This window comes from Sinocyclocheilus grahami, unplaced genomic scaffold, assembly GCF_001515645.1.
Source record: "Sinocyclocheilus grahami isolate Dianchi unplaced genomic scaffold, SAMN03320097.WGS_v1.1 scaffold847.1, whole genome shotgun sequence".
In the NCBI taxonomy this organism is placed as follows: Eukaryota; Metazoa; Chordata; class Actinopteri; order Cypriniformes; family Cyprinidae; genus Sinocyclocheilus; species Sinocyclocheilus grahami.
The window spans coordinates 52,145-67,834 of record NW_015506026.1 but is presented as its reverse complement, the minus strand read 5'-3'; the positions used below and the strand labels follow the sequence as shown (position 1 = coordinate 67,834).

Genomic DNA, 15,690 nt, shown 5'->3' with positions numbered 1-15,690 from the left:
GTAAAGTAAATGTATAAATAAAGTAAATCTGGTCAGTATTGTGCTTTTATATTTCTTCAAGCATTGTAAAGCTAAACTATATTAATATGCCCTTCTCACCGGCGGAGGATGCTGAGCTCTGACCGCCTCTTTTAGATGGATTTCATCATGTTTCATTATAAGATTACGATATTGGTTCTGCACCACGAGCCCCTCCACCGTCTCAATAATTCACTGTTTCAATTCATTTCATATGTAAACACAGAGCTACTCTCTTCTTCTGAATACAAAGAGCATTTTTAACAATCCTGTACAAGAGATATTTACAGTACATAACACAAAGGAATGACTTCATTTTTGTTTACTCTTTTTCATCGAGGAAGCCAAGAGATTCCTTAACTGCTGGCTTTTTCGAACAAAATCAGTATGAAAATGAACAATGCTTCAAGATGTGTGAAGCGCCTATATCGAGAAAGAAAGAAAGAATGGAGTCGAGTCTCAGCCTTAGACTGCATGCAGATGGCACAGACTGTTTGAAGTAGTTTTGTCAGATTATACAAGGAGAAAAAATATTTTTGCTGAACTGACCAGAGATTGAGAGGTTCATAGCATTGAATCTGGAAGAGTTGAGCAGCAGCTCAACTAGACATCTTCCAGTCTTGCTGTATCATCTGCTTTGATCTTTTGTGTTATATGTGTGAAATAATGTGTTATTGGAGAGTTGAACATTCTGTTGAACATGCATTTTCTGTTAATGAATGCAATGTTTCTGTACAAAAATACAGAATATGTGTATGTGCTGTCAATGTCAGATTTACCTCCTAAACGTTAGACAATAAACAAGCAAACTGTAGTCTGTCATTCTCGTTCAGTGTAAGCATGCAATGCTTGGGCAGAATAAACTTTGTGGACGAGACTCTTTGATAAAAGTTAGTAGCCTGAATACCAACCTGTTCTCACACAAAACGCCAAAAACTTCACAAAAAAAGGTACAATAGATACAAAACAGATTAATAGATACAATGTACTTATTATATACATACATTTTTATATATTTTAAAAAAAATTTATGTAGAGACATGTATAATTAATCAAAAAATCTAACTCTCCCACCAAACCTGTCCTTAACTTTAACCGCATCCCACCAACACAATAAGTACATTGTACCAATAAATCATACAAGATAATATCTGAGTTACTTTTTCAAATAAGTAACGCAAGTTTTCTTTTTCTCCTGTCCTCATGTTGAGAGAAATCTACTGTATAGTTCTAAAATAAATATGAATATGCATTAATTCATCTGACTCACAAAAAAAATTGATTCAGTATTCCTCAAAATGAATAAAAATAATGCAACTCAGAATATGACGCAAACCTGCAATAATTAAATGTTATAATAATACAATAGAATAATCTAGACAACATGAGAGCGTTAAAATGATGACAGAATTTTCTACTTGGGTCAACAATACTTTTAAGAGGAAATAAGGAATCGAAAAAAAAAAAAAAAAGGCTGGGTCTCAAATAAATTTGCAGCATTGTTTGCCATTACTCTCTTGATGAACTTTTTCAGTACCTTATTTTTTGAATCGCCTAGTCCTAATGCTGCATCATCCACAAAGATCGGTTCCCACATGGAGTCATGCATGGAGTCAATATCCCTCTGTTTCATTCTGGCATACAGAGTATCGTCTCTCTGAACTACATTTCCCACCAACCACTGAAAGCATACAAAATCATCACTGTCAAAGCAGTCACTTCAAGAAAGCTGGTGAAACTTACATATTGGGCTTCTTTAAGAGTGTGAGGCAATGCTGGCATTTTGTGGATTATGCCTCAAAGAAAAGCACTGCCCTAAATGCAGAATGCTACAGTATACTACATCTGAGCACCAGCGAAACATCTTCAGAATTTCAACAAACAAAAAGACCAAGAGTCTTAGTTTCTATCAGTGCTGTTATTACTTGAGCTATTATATATCAGCGGTTTTCATTCAAAGAAAGAAAGAACGATCTGTTCTGATAGGAACTCAGAAATCCAGGGGAAAACAATTCTAAATGCCAATAATACAAAAGCCTAATCTAAAATCTTGGCCCTAGGTCTCTGTGTTATAAATTATATAAACAACTAAACATTAGTTTATCCTCTAACTATAGCACTATCCTGAAATAAGCACTCAGCTTTCTCTGAAATAATGATAGGACCAGGACCAAAACTAAATAAATAAAATAAAAACACTCTTGTAAAGCTTGAGTGCTGTTTTTCTGCTTCTTCTTAACTGTTTTATATGCATCTATTGCATTTATCTCACAGTGGCAAGAATAAGTTTGTGAACCCTTTGAAATATTTGGATTTCTACATCGATTATTCATCAAATGTGGTCTGATCTTAATTTAACCCACAATTATAGACAAACACAATCTCACTGAACTAATAATGCACAAACAACTGTTTTTTTTTTGTTTTTTCTTTATGATTATTTGCAAATCGCCTTTCCTCTTTCATGGAGGAGAGGGGCGGGGGGAGCAGAGCTCATTAGCATTTAAAGAGACATGCACCGAAACGGCTCGCTCTGAACAGAGCTGTTTTTGACAAGGTAAAACCATTGAGTTTTGAGATTACAGTTTATAAATGTTTGAAAATCTATATTTTTCTTACACTAACGCATCGTTTTGCTTCAGAAGGCCTTTATTAACACCCCGGAGCCATGTGGAGTAGTTTTATGATGGATGGATGCAGTTTTTAGACTTCAAAAACAGGTGCACTGCCATTATACAGTTTGGAAGAGCCAGGACCATTTTTAATACAACTGTGATTGTGTTTGTCTGAAAGAGGAACATCAGATATACCTAAGATGCCCTGAGGGTGAGTAAATCATGGGATCATTTTCATTTGTGGGTGAACTATCCCTTTAAGTCTGTTCTCCAAAGCATTCAAGATTTACAGCTTAAGTTGGAAATTTCTTTTTCAGGTCTATGCTAAAAAAGTGGTTAAAAGGTAATAAATGAATTATAACTATTCCATTAACATAATTTAGTACCATAAAACCCATAAAATACAAAATATTACATAAAATGGTCAAACTAACATAGTATAGTACATTCATTTTACTGAAATAAAAATAAAGTAATTTTTGACTGCCACAAGAGCAGCACCAGAGGGTTAAGTCAGATTATGTTTGTCTATAATTATATTCAGACCACATTTTATGAGTAATCAGTGCAGAAATCCAGTTAAAGGGGTCATGTGATGCTGCTAAAAAGAACATTATTTGGTGTATTTGGTGTAATGAAATGTGTTAATGCGGTTTAAGGTTAAAAAAACACATTTTCCACATACTGTACATTATTGTTTCTCCTCTATGCCCCGCCTTTTTGAAACGCGTCGATTTTTACAAAGCTCATCGGTCTGAAAAGCGAGGTGTGCTGTGATTGGCCAGCTATCCAGTGTGTTGTGATTGGCCGAATACCTCAAGCGTGTGATGGAAATGTTACGCCCCTCACCATACTGTGATGATGCCCTGTCCGAGACAAAAACATTAAAACCAGGGTTTCAAATTAACTTTTTCACTCACCAGCCAATTTGGCAACTACATTTTTAAGTTACCGGCCATTCATAATTTCTACTAGCCAAAAAAATTAAACAAATAAATTATGAAAAAAAGGCCAGAGGTAAGCCAACAGCTTGAGGCTGTCCACACTGGATGCGACAAAGTGACCATTGCAAATAATTTGTACTTTGTCAAACAGTAGGCCTACGTCATAAATAGAACGAGGCATCAGTTTACTGCCGGGGATTTGTCGTGCTGTAGGCCGCATCACAGATTATAATGGGTTCTATAGTATTTTGTCGCATCTGGTGTAGACACGGTGTGAGTCTTCAGGCATTTTTTGACTTTTCGTTATTGCTTCAATGCAAAGGAAACCAGTGTGCCCGCCACGCCGTTATTTGTTGCATAGTGATGGGTTGTCATCCTTTCCTCACCCTCATGTCTTTCCAAACCTGTATGACTTACTTCCTTCTGTAAAGCACAAACGATATTTTGTAGAATGTTACTAAACCATTTTGGTTACTCTTGATTTCTACTGTATGGACAAACATTTCTTGAATTTCTCAAAATATCTTCTTTTATGTTCCACAGAAGAAAGAAATTCATACAGGTTTGGAATGACATGATGCTGAGTAGCCTAAGTGATGACAGTTTTAATTTTTGGGTGAACTATCCCTTTAAGAACTTTATAATATTTGTAAATGGAAAACACCTCATTTATAAGTGTCTCTAAATTACAGAGACACTGGTTTTTATCTTTACTCAGGCTGTTACTGAATTAACATTTTACTTAAAATTAATTAGAATGAAACATTTAAAGATAAATAAGCTATTAAAGTTTGTTTACATTGCAGTTTGTTTACATGCATTTGACCTTGTCGTGGCTGTTTTCAGGCAGAACCTTTAATGTTGTCATATCACACAACTGTATAACACAATTCTGTGTCATTTCTGAATGGATCGAGCGATTTGCGCTGTTTTTATCTCTTATAAATCGTGGCGGAAGCGCAGCGCTGTGCGGGAGACTGATCCCGCTCTGCTTTAACGCGCGGCTGGCGGATGCACCGGGTAGCGCCGCTTCACATTTTTGGAGTACTTGCTTTTTGCAGTTTCGTGTGGGCTGTAATTTAAAAACAGCGCCTAATTTGAGGTCTCCCTCGCTTCGGCGATCAGCCCACCGGGAATGTCCCGGGGCTCCCGATGGCTAGTAGCTACATCGCTGGGTATGTTCAAGTAAGCTAGATATGCCCAGATGCTGCGCAATTAGTCTTATTTAATATATCATGATGAGCCTCGAGTTCAGTATTTACACTAAATCTGTGCAGATTTGGCTTACATGAACTTCCTCAAGAAATTAATTAGTAAACATAATTTACGAAAAGTAACCCGCCAAATTGTCTAGTGATTTGACAGCGTTACCCGCCACAGCTGATTTTTACCCACATTTGCTGCTCAAAACTCACGTTTGAATCGTCAGTGGCAAAATTCTTTAAATATGAAAAGGTACTTACAGTCTGTGAGTCAAAACAGCCGGCATTGTAGTCTACTCTCTCAAGATCAGGACACAGTCCTCCATAAAATGTGCTGCACACATCTGAATATTTGGATTGAACTGTTCTGGAACTGTGTTGTAAATACAACTTAACCACTGATTTCTAGTCATGTTCTCTTTTGGAAGACCAAACAAAGTAGTTTCGCTTTCACAACGAAACACAGCGCCTTTATGACATGGCGGCGGCGGCAGCAGCAATACTACAGCGAGAATAAAAGTTACGCCTTCTTTCTTTACGTGAACATTTGGGTGGCATTATGCTAATCTTCCCACATAGTGACGTAGACATGTGGGGGTGTGTCTAAACAAGGTGTTTTAGGAGGGTGTGGACGAGTCTTAACTTTTATAAAGAATATCTCTTTGGGTTTGAGACTTTAATATTTGCAACTTTAGGGATCTTATCTATTCACCAACAGCTTGTAACACTCCAAAGAGAAAGGAAAACTTGAAATCGCATCATATGACCCCTTTAAAGCGTTTAGGGTTCACAAACATATTCTTGCCACTGTATATTCATCTTGTTATTAAGATGTTTTAGATCTGATGTCACCTCATAAAGTAGTAGTACAATAACAAAATATGAGAGTTTAATGTTATAAAGCTGAGTGAGCACACACTACAGGGCTATTCTGACTATGACGACTGGTTATTGTATTTATGTGAACACCTGCAGACGACAATTTAAATGCCATCTACTGATATAATGGTGGTAGATTTATGTGCCTGTACTTATAAGAATAAAAAATAGATAAGCAAAAGGCTTGACTGACAGTGAATATTAAAATCACAAACTACCTTAACCCTAACATAAGCCCATATCTGATGTTTGCAACAGCCACAGAACCTCCAAATATGACTGCAAACAGAAGTCATAAAATAACGACTATGTTAAAGAAGAACCATGGTTTTCACTGTCAAACAATCAAACTACTCTAAATGTACAGATTTTATAGGGCAGTCTCGTGTTAGTTACAATCAAGTCAGACATTGAAATTGCAGTGAATATATGAATATGCACTAGACAGAACAATCAAAACAGTCATTCACAAGTAGAGGGCATTGACACTGACATTGATTTGTAGCGACCACCTGAAATCATTGATTTAAAATCAGAGATGGGATTTTCAGCGACATGAGCGTCAGCGATTGTTGCTTCAGTTTGATATAATTCAGCAGTGATGCAATGTGATTTAATCATTGTATTTGTGAACACCCTTTAACACAGACAGCACAATAGTTTGCAAATATTCTGAGAAGACCTGAAGAGCTACTTCAGAATAATAATATACTATTTTGGTAACAAAACAAGGTCCCGTTAGTTAATGTAAGTTAATGCAGTAACAATGGACAATACATTTGTTACAGTATTTATGAATTGTTGTTAACATTATTTAATAATAATAAAATTATTCATAATTAGTTTCAGTTAGTGTAAGCCCATTAAATAATATTAACAGATACAGCTTTTGCAATTTACTTAAATGTTAACACTTTACAATAAGGTTCATTAGTTAACAATAGTTTAAGGGTTAGTTCACCCAAAAATGAAAATTAGCCCATAAATTACTCACCCTCAAGGCATCCTAGGTGTATATGACTGTCTTCTTTCAGACGAATCCAGTCGGAGTTATATTAAAAATTGTCTTTGATCTTTCAAGCTGTTTAATGCCACTCAGCGGGTGTTGCATTGCTTTAGTCCAAAAGAAGTTAAATAAAAAGCACCCATCCATAAAAAAAAGTGTCTCACACAGCTCCAGGGGGTGAACAAAGGCCTCCTGTAGCGAATCGATGTGTTTTTGTAAGAAAAATAGCCATATTCAAAACGTAATAATCACTTTAATGTAGCTTGGCGTGTGCCAACAGTCCTACACGGACGCAGCTCCGGGAGCATGACGTATGAGGTCAGCGCTGCGCATGCACCGCTCAGAAGTGACGAACGGTGAACAAAGGCCTCCTGTAGCGAATCGATGTGTTTTTGTAAGAAAAATAGCCATATTCAAAACGTAATAATCACTTTAATGTAGCTTGGCGTGTGCCAACAGTCCTACACGGAAGCAGCTCCGGCGGATGATGTATGAGGTCAGCGCTGCGCATGCACCGCTCAGAAGTGACGAACGCGGAAACGCAGCGGAGAGATCAAAACAAAGCAATGGTCACTTATTAGAAGCACAAAACGAGGATTTGTAAAGAAGAATGTCAGAGGATTTCGATATAAGCCAAGAGGAGACAGGTTTTCCTTTGCTAAAGTAAGGAAACTTTGCTTCCTTTGCTCCTCTTAACAAACTTTGGTTTTGACGAGACTCACCGCCGCATGACATACGTCATCCGCCCGGAACTGCTTCCGTGTACAACTGTTGGCGCAAGCAACATTAAAGTGATTATTACGTTTTGAATATGGATATTTTTCTTACAAAAACACATCGATTCGCTACAGAAGGCCTTTGTTCACCCCCCGGAGCCATGTGAGACATTTTTTTTTAATGGAAGGGTGCTTTTTATTTAACTTATTTTGAACTGATGCATGCAACACTCGCTGAGTGGCATTAAACATCTTGAAAGATCAAAGACAATTTTTAATATAACTCCGACTGGATTCGTCTGAAAGAAGAAAGTCATATACACCTAGGATGACTTGAGGGTAATTTATGAGCTAATTTTCATTTTTGGGTGAACTAACCCTTTAACTACCTTAGTTAACATTAACTAAGAATAAACAATACTAATACAGCATTTATTCATATTAGTTAATATTAATTTCAACATTAACTAATGCATGACGAAAATCTTTAACTAATGCTTGTTAACATTAGTTAATGCACTGTGAACTAACATGAACTAACAATGAACGAATGTATTTTCATTAACTAACATCAACAAAGATGAATAAATACTGTAATAAATATATTGTTCATTGTTCATACATTTAACTTAAAGTTAGTTAAGTTAGTTAATACATTAACTAATGGAACCTTATTGTAAAGTGTTACCAATTAAATTAAAATAAAATATATATTTTCCCCCAATTTTACATTGTTACTTTACATTAACTAATATATTTAAATATATTTTCAACCAGATTTGAACTGTTACAACTTCAGTAGTATATGTATTTTTTTTCTTGAATATTTTGTAACCCTGCTCATCAGCCGTCAGATCATACCTAGTGCATTTTAGGTGTTTTCCTACCTTTTTGGCAAAAGGGAACACCACAGCTCTTTTTCTTCTGGTAGCACTGATTCAAAATAAAACGCTTGTAACGTGTTACCACTATTTTTATAATTTGCCTTTTTATTAATTTGTAAGTTACTGTGCAGCTATTATAAACTTTGCTAGTGTGTGGATTTCAAACATACTTTGTTGGGATCCATTCTCATTTTTTCATTGTTGGCTATGGAGGCTTTCTCTGCAGCTCTCTTCTGCCGCTGCGGTCCTCTGCCGAAGAAGATGTAGTTGACCAGCGCGTACTCCAGCAGAGCCAGGAAGACGAAGACGAAACAGCCCATCAGGTACATGTCAATGGCTTTGACATACGGGATCTTTGGAAGCGTCTCCCGCAAATGTGTGTTGATGGTGGTCATGGTCAGCACAGTGGTGATACCTGCGTTCAACAGGGATTCATTGTTAAGGGTGCAAATGACAAGAAGTGGATTCAGTTGAGCAACCATAACAAGGATTCATAAATACTAACCTTTTCTGGCTAACACTTTATTTAGACATTCGACTAACTATAAGTAACTTTGCAAATATGTCAACTAGCAATCATTAGAGTATTAGTAGACTGTCTGCTTAATATATTCTCACACTGTATTTCCCCCGAAAGATATTCTACTGATACTTTTCAACTACATGTCAACTTATTCTACTAACCCTAACTTATGAGTCTATTAATACTCTAATGAGAGAGAGTGAGAATGAATGAGAGTGCAAATTAATGAGAGTTAGTTGCCATGTACTGTAGCTGCAAAGTTACATAAAGACCCACTGTGGTGAAAATCAAGTTTTTAACATTGTTTACATGTCTGAATGGTGTTTATTTTATTTTATTTTATAGAGTGAGAATGAATGAGAGTGCAAATTAATGAGAGTTAGTTGCCGTGTTCTGTAGCTGCAAAGTTACATAAAGACCCACTGTGGTGAAAATCAAGTTTTTAACATTGTTTACATGTCTGAATGGTGTTTATTTTATTTTATTTTAAACTAATATTGCTGTTGAGACAAAATGCAATGCCATCAAGTTAGCATTTTTAAACATTCGCTCACTAAAAAATAAATTATTTCTAATCAATGACTTAATAACCACAAACAACCTGGATTTTATGTTACTAAACAAAACATGGCTGGAAGACAGCTGCAGTGCAATGGTCCTCTATGAAACAGCCCCTCCTAACTTTACTTTCGTGAGTGTTTGCAGGACTGTTAGGAGAGGTGGAGGTGTAGCTGCTCTATTTAAAGATGTCTATCAATGCAAGCAAGTGTCATTTGGTCAGTATTTGTCTTGGTCAGTTCAGAGTATGAAAAGACAACGCAGAAAAGCTGAGCGGATGTGGCGGAAGACGAAACTTGAAATTCACTAAAGCATCTATAAAGACAGCCTTTGTGCTTTCTATGTGGAACTACTAGATCTCAGAGCTGCGTTTGACACGGTCGATCATAACATACTGCTAGAGAGACTGGAAAACAGAATGTCTAAAATGGACCCTCAAAATAAAGTGTAACCCTTTTCTGTAAACTCGTATCTTAGCTTTAAAAGTGATTGCATGCTTTTAAATAGATTGGGGGGAAATGTGTTAAAACGTTTTATACATGACCATCTCTCGAGTTATACAAACATAAAAGACTTTAAGTTTTTTAAGTGAAGCTGCCCATGCATTGATATTATGTGACATATTTTTATCCCAACCAATTTAAATATGAGTACACTGTAAGTTTAAGTGCTCTCACCTCATTCTGTGAATATCAAACGAGATCACCCCGAATGTGTCCTCATTTAGAAAGTTAGGAAAACATTTGTGCATGTGTGAGGCGGCTTTATCGCCATTCTTTTCTTTCAGTTGATGATTCAGAATCTTAAAAGTGTATGATTTGACATGCTTTCAGCTGGCGGAGTGGGATAACCTTAATCAGTGAAACACTAAGCCTGCCTTCAACTAACCGGTGATTAACAAATAGTTGTCTTTGTATGCACTGAAATGTCCATTCAGTGTCATTCTGACAGTTTTCATGAAATGTACTGAAGATCCTGCGACAGGTATTGTAGAGCTTATGAGTGGCAGAGTTGTTATTACTCTCCATTGTGTTTGTATCATTAGAACAAGCACTATAGCTAAAGGGGAAACCACTAAAAGCTTTTTGTCTAGGGATATTTCACCCTTCTCTGTTCCCCATCATCACCTCTCTTGGCTGCTGAGTGCTAAAAGAGTAACTTGCATATGGAACCAATATAGACATGATTAAACTTGACCAATAGCACAGCAGATCCCGTCCTCCTCCTCGGCCTTGTGTTATTGGCTAAACCAGAGAGATATGCAGCTGATACTCTCTACAGTGGTAATACACAGAGGAAAATTGGCCTATAGGTCTATCCATGTAAATGCACATCTGCAATTTAAATGCCTAATGACTCTAATCAGGATCAGCTTTGAACAGTGATATCTGCTCGTCCTATACATCCACACTCGCTCTGCCTTCTGTTCAACGCTACAGCGGTTTGCACTTGTGTGGATGAATGAGGCCAGGACAGACAGCAATCACAAAGAGTGCCCTGTTATTCACCGTGAGAAACCTGCACGCCTGCTGCCTACATTAGCCTTACATAATCAGTGATGACGGGAAAAAAGTGGAGGCTTATGAAACACACAGAGAGAGAGAGAGAGAGAATGTGTGGTGTAAAAAAAAAGACAAAAATCAAATCAGTACAAAAATGCAAATTAAAGAAAATGCTTTTCTTTATTTTTGCATTAATACAAAAATGTTAAAGATTTTTTTTATTATTAATAATAGTACACACACACACATATACATACAGTATATATACAGTAGTGCTCAAAATTATTCATACCCTTGGTAAATATGAGTAAAGAAGGCTGTGAAAGTAAATCTGCATTGTTAATCCTTTTGATCTTATATTTTAAAAAATGTACAAAAACCGAACCTTTCATTGGAGAATAAGAATCTCTTTATGACGTAAATGTTTTTCTTTAATACACACTGGCCACAATTAATCAATTAATCATCACCCTTTTATTCAATACTTTTTTGCAACCTCCGTTTGCCAAGATAACAGCTCTGAGTCTCTCAGTGCGTTTGGAGAATACCTGAGAAGAGATCAGAGACCATTCCTTCAGACAGAATCTCTCCAGATCCTTCAGATTCCCAGCTCCATGTTGATGCGTCTTCTCTTCAGTTCACTCCACTCTTTTTCTATAAGGTTCAGCTCAGTAATCCATTTTTGTGTTGATTTTGATGTTTGATTTGGATCATTGTCCTGAAGGACACGGCCCATTATAAGATTTCTAACAGAGGCCATCAGGTTTAGATGTATTATCTGTTGGTATTTGATCTATTATTAGTATTTGATTTGTATCTGAACAAGACGTCCAGGACCTCCGGCAGAGATATAGGCTCACAACATTAAAGGCACAGCAGTATATTTCATTGTAAACACTGGGTATTTTTTGCCCCTGTGTGCACCAAACCCATTTTGAGTGTTTGCTGCTATAAAGCTCATTTTTTTAGTTTTATCTGACCATAGAAGCCAGTCCCGTTTGAAGATCCAGTAGAGTCTGGCAAACGAGTTTGTTTCTGGATGAGAGCAGTTTCTTTTCTTGATTTTTTCTTGAAACCCTCCCAAACAACATGTAGTGATATAGGCGCCGTTTGATCTTTTTATTTATGTATTTATTTATTTATTGAGTGTTTCTTACTTCTTTTTCTGCAATTCTCCATTTGTGATCCTGTGAGAGTCTTTGGCCACTCAAACTGTCCTTCTCGCCTTGCTTTAAGACAATATAGACACACGTCCTCTTCCAGGCAGATTCGTTAAATTAAATTGATTGATTGGAAATTCTCAATGATTGTCCTGATGGCATTTCCAGCACTTCAACTCTTTTCTTACAGCCACTTTCTGATTCGTGAAGCTCAACAATCTTTTGCTGCACATCAGAACTATATTCTTTGGTTTTACTCCTTGTGATGAACAATTATGGGAATTTGGCCTTTGTTTTCCCTCATATTTATATTCCTGGGTTCATGTTCATAGTCACACTGGTGTGCTAAAAAAAAAAAAGTATATAAAAATATATGTATGGGAGTATTCTTCAGAGATATTTTACTCATAATAATTTCTAGTGGAACCAATAATGAATCATTTTGAGCACAATTGCTTATATATACACTAACTATATCAACATGCAATACATTTAAAGACTTAAATGTAGTTTAAAAGAACATTATGAGCTGGAAACATTGACAAACATAAGTTGTAAATTAGTTAAGCTGCTAAGTTCTCAAATGAAAGTGTAATACGGTACAGCCAGTCAAACGTTTACACTGTTGGTTGCTTAAATCTTCTGTGACAAACTGTAATGAATACAAACATGGATCTCCACTTTACTGTTTGCAATTGAGGTTGCTGAATAAATGCACTTACGCATTGTGCCAAAATGCAATGTCTTCTGTGTTGTGTTATACTAGAAAACATGAATATAATTTGCATTTATTGGAATTAATATCAGCACTCTTGACTTTCGATAAGGGAATAATTTAGGAAAGTAGATGAGGTAAATAAATCCTGTATGAGTTAACATTCTCTTTATTTGTGATTATATAGCTGAAAGTGCAAAAATTCTGCTTACATTTTACTATTGACAGAAATCATGATCAGACATCATGATTATAATTTTGAGCAAATTAATTGTGATTATCAGTTGAACCATTATGCAGCATATGGCTAAGTTTTAATTGTATAAAACTAGAGTAAAATTCCCAGATTTCAACTAAAACTTGACTAAACTGAAAACAATGATCAAATAAATAAATAGGACATTTGACACAAGATAAAAAGCTGATAAAATTAACACTAATAATTATTATTTGTTTATGTAATAATAATAATAATAATGGTTTTGTACAGGATGATGTTTTTTATGGTTTTGGTGTAAAGAGTTTTTAGTATTATTATTCTTTTATTTTCTTAGTGAAATATTTGTTTTATTTATTTTTTATTTAAAAAAATGCAGATGCTTTTTTTATGGTTTACTTTTGCTTTTGGTGCAAAGAGTTTTTAGTATTATTATTCTTTTTTTTCTTAGTAAAATATTTGTATTATATTTTTATTTTTTTTAAAATGCAGATGTTTTTTTATGGTTTACTTTTGCTTTTGGTGCAAAGAGTTTTTAGTATTCTTATTCTTATAATTTTTTTCTTAGGTGGCCAGGGTTAGCTGCGTGCAGTGTGTCTGACAGCTGAGTATGGAGAACGGCTCAAGAGAACAGCCAGTGCCACTCTATAGGCATCCAATACCGACATGACGGATGAATATACAAATAAACAACTGTTTAAAGCAGAATTCAAACTGAAATACCATAACAAATCATGCTTACTGCAGCCTTAACTCATACATTAGAAGTGAATGTATATGTGCATAATAAAAGTCACGAGCTTTGAGAAAGGTTTGTTAGATTAGCGCCTACCTAAAGCAACCCTGGCAGCCGAGGCATCATAGTTGATCCAGAAGGATACCCAGGACAGGATGGTGATTAGGATGGAGGGCATGTAGGTCTGCAGAATGAAGTAGCCAATGTTTCTCTTCAGCTTAAAGCTCAGGGAGAGGCGAGGATACGAACCTGGATGAAAATAGCAATTAGCCAGATTTATCAAATGCTTTTTATACAGTTTAATATCTTTTTATATTTTGCTTTAGAACCAGAATAAGTCCCACTCACAATTTCCTCGGTTAATCATACTTAACTAATTTTGTATCAGAAACTCTACTATATGTAATATTCACATTTGTGCATCAATGCTTTGTATGATGAAAGTGATGCTCAAACACATGCATATTATTACTTATACGGTTTATTAAGGTAATTTATATATTTATATATCTCTATATTGCCTTTAACGGGACAATACAGAGAAGGGGAGATAGGAAAGACAAAGGAGAAGAGCAGAGGAGAGGATCGGGAAAACACTTTAAACCAAGAATTGCATTATTGCATGTTGATGAAGTCCAAAAAAAGTAATTAAAAAATGTTTAAATAAAAATTAGTGCATTAACATTACACTACAAATGCAATGTGGTGACATGAAAAGATTACCTAAAATGCACCATAAAATGATCCTAAACGTAATCCAGTTTATTCTTGCGCTGTAATCCAAGATTTCTGTGCATTGATTGAGGGAGAGAACCAAATTCAAATCCTTATTCCACATCTACATCCTCAGCTGCCGAGTCAAGAAGCATGTTTCATGTGCTTTTAAGAAATGCATGCCTTCGCAAAAGTAGATCAGGATAAGATTTTTAGTGATGAACAACACAAATGTTACTCTGTACCTCAGCCAAACCTGCTGTACGACATGAGAGAGTAATGCAACTCTACTTCGGGACTGCTTTTTGCCTTTTTTGGAATGCATTGTTAGAATTGAACTTGTGTTTGTTAGGTTTGTGTTTGTACTATAATATTTAGGAAATGGTTAGGGTTAGCTTGACAAATTCATGAATATGAAAATGCAGTCAATGAATAAATCAAGTGGTCAAACAACATTGTGGTAAATAACTTATAAGAACACTCTGTTTCTTGTTTTTAGTGTGTGTGTGTTTCATTCTGAGGTCAAGGTTACGTCTTACAGCCGCTGGAGGCCTGGCCATGCCAAAATGAGAGGGTTGATAAACCCAGACATTAGTAGTTGCCCACTAGAGCCGGATGCTCTGGTAGATCCTTTGTAAGAGATATTAGAAACCCAGGCTCATTGGAAATACTTGCCACCGACAAACCTACTGTGTTAGAAAACCCATACATATGAAGGTGTGTGTGTGACGCTAGCGGTCAGAAGTATCAGTTTTCAAATCTCACAGCATGTTGAAATCATTTTGAAGTCATTGCATAATATTTTAAGCTTCAAGTTGGTCTTTTCAGCAAGGTAAAGAGTAAACTTCACCTTGCTATCCCTTAATCACATGCTTATTTCAGTTCTCAGCTTATTCCAGAAGTGTTGTGTAGTTTGGCTTTGTTACCTGTAGAAAACACCACGTTTTTAGAGATGAGTTTGTAGTCCACTATAGAGAACTGAGGGAGCTCTATCCTTTCAACCCCCGTTACTGCATGGTCACCTCCTCGCCAGTGAAACTCAATATCATCTGTGGTGTAGCCGTCTGAGGGACAAACAGACAGATATTAAAACAGATATGGGTGGATGTCGTGTGATTGAGGTCTCATTTGTTGGTCTGAAGTCTTGGCATGACCATTAAATTAAAACAGAAATTGTAAAAATAAATAAATAAAATAATAAATGTTCCTTAATTCAACTTATTTACTCACACACTCTCTCACACACACACACACACACACACACTCTCACACAGACATACACACACACACACACACACACA

At 36.0% G+C, this 15,690-nt stretch overlaps 1 protein-coding gene across 1 annotated transcript in view; it reads right to left on the bottom strand.

The window, feature by feature from the left end:
- Window positions 1-340: 340 nt before the first annotated feature.
- The window catches only part of LOC107562899 (gamma-aminobutyric acid receptor subunit beta-2-like), a 54,770-nt gene continuing 39,420 nt past the window's right edge, over window positions 341-15,690 (bottom strand). The window contains exons 5-9 of the mRNA XM_016247653.1: window positions 15,316-15,453; window positions 13,772-13,924; window positions 8,435-8,679; window positions 1,556-1,699; window positions 341-385 (exon numbers count right to left, since the gene is read on the bottom strand). Of these exons, the coding sequence (XP_016103139.1) occupies window positions 341-385; window positions 1,556-1,699; window positions 8,435-8,679; window positions 13,772-13,924; window positions 15,316-15,453 (725 nt within the window). The remainder of the gene's footprint in view (window positions 386-1,555; window positions 1,700-8,434; window positions 8,680-13,771; window positions 13,925-15,315; window positions 15,454-15,690) is intronic.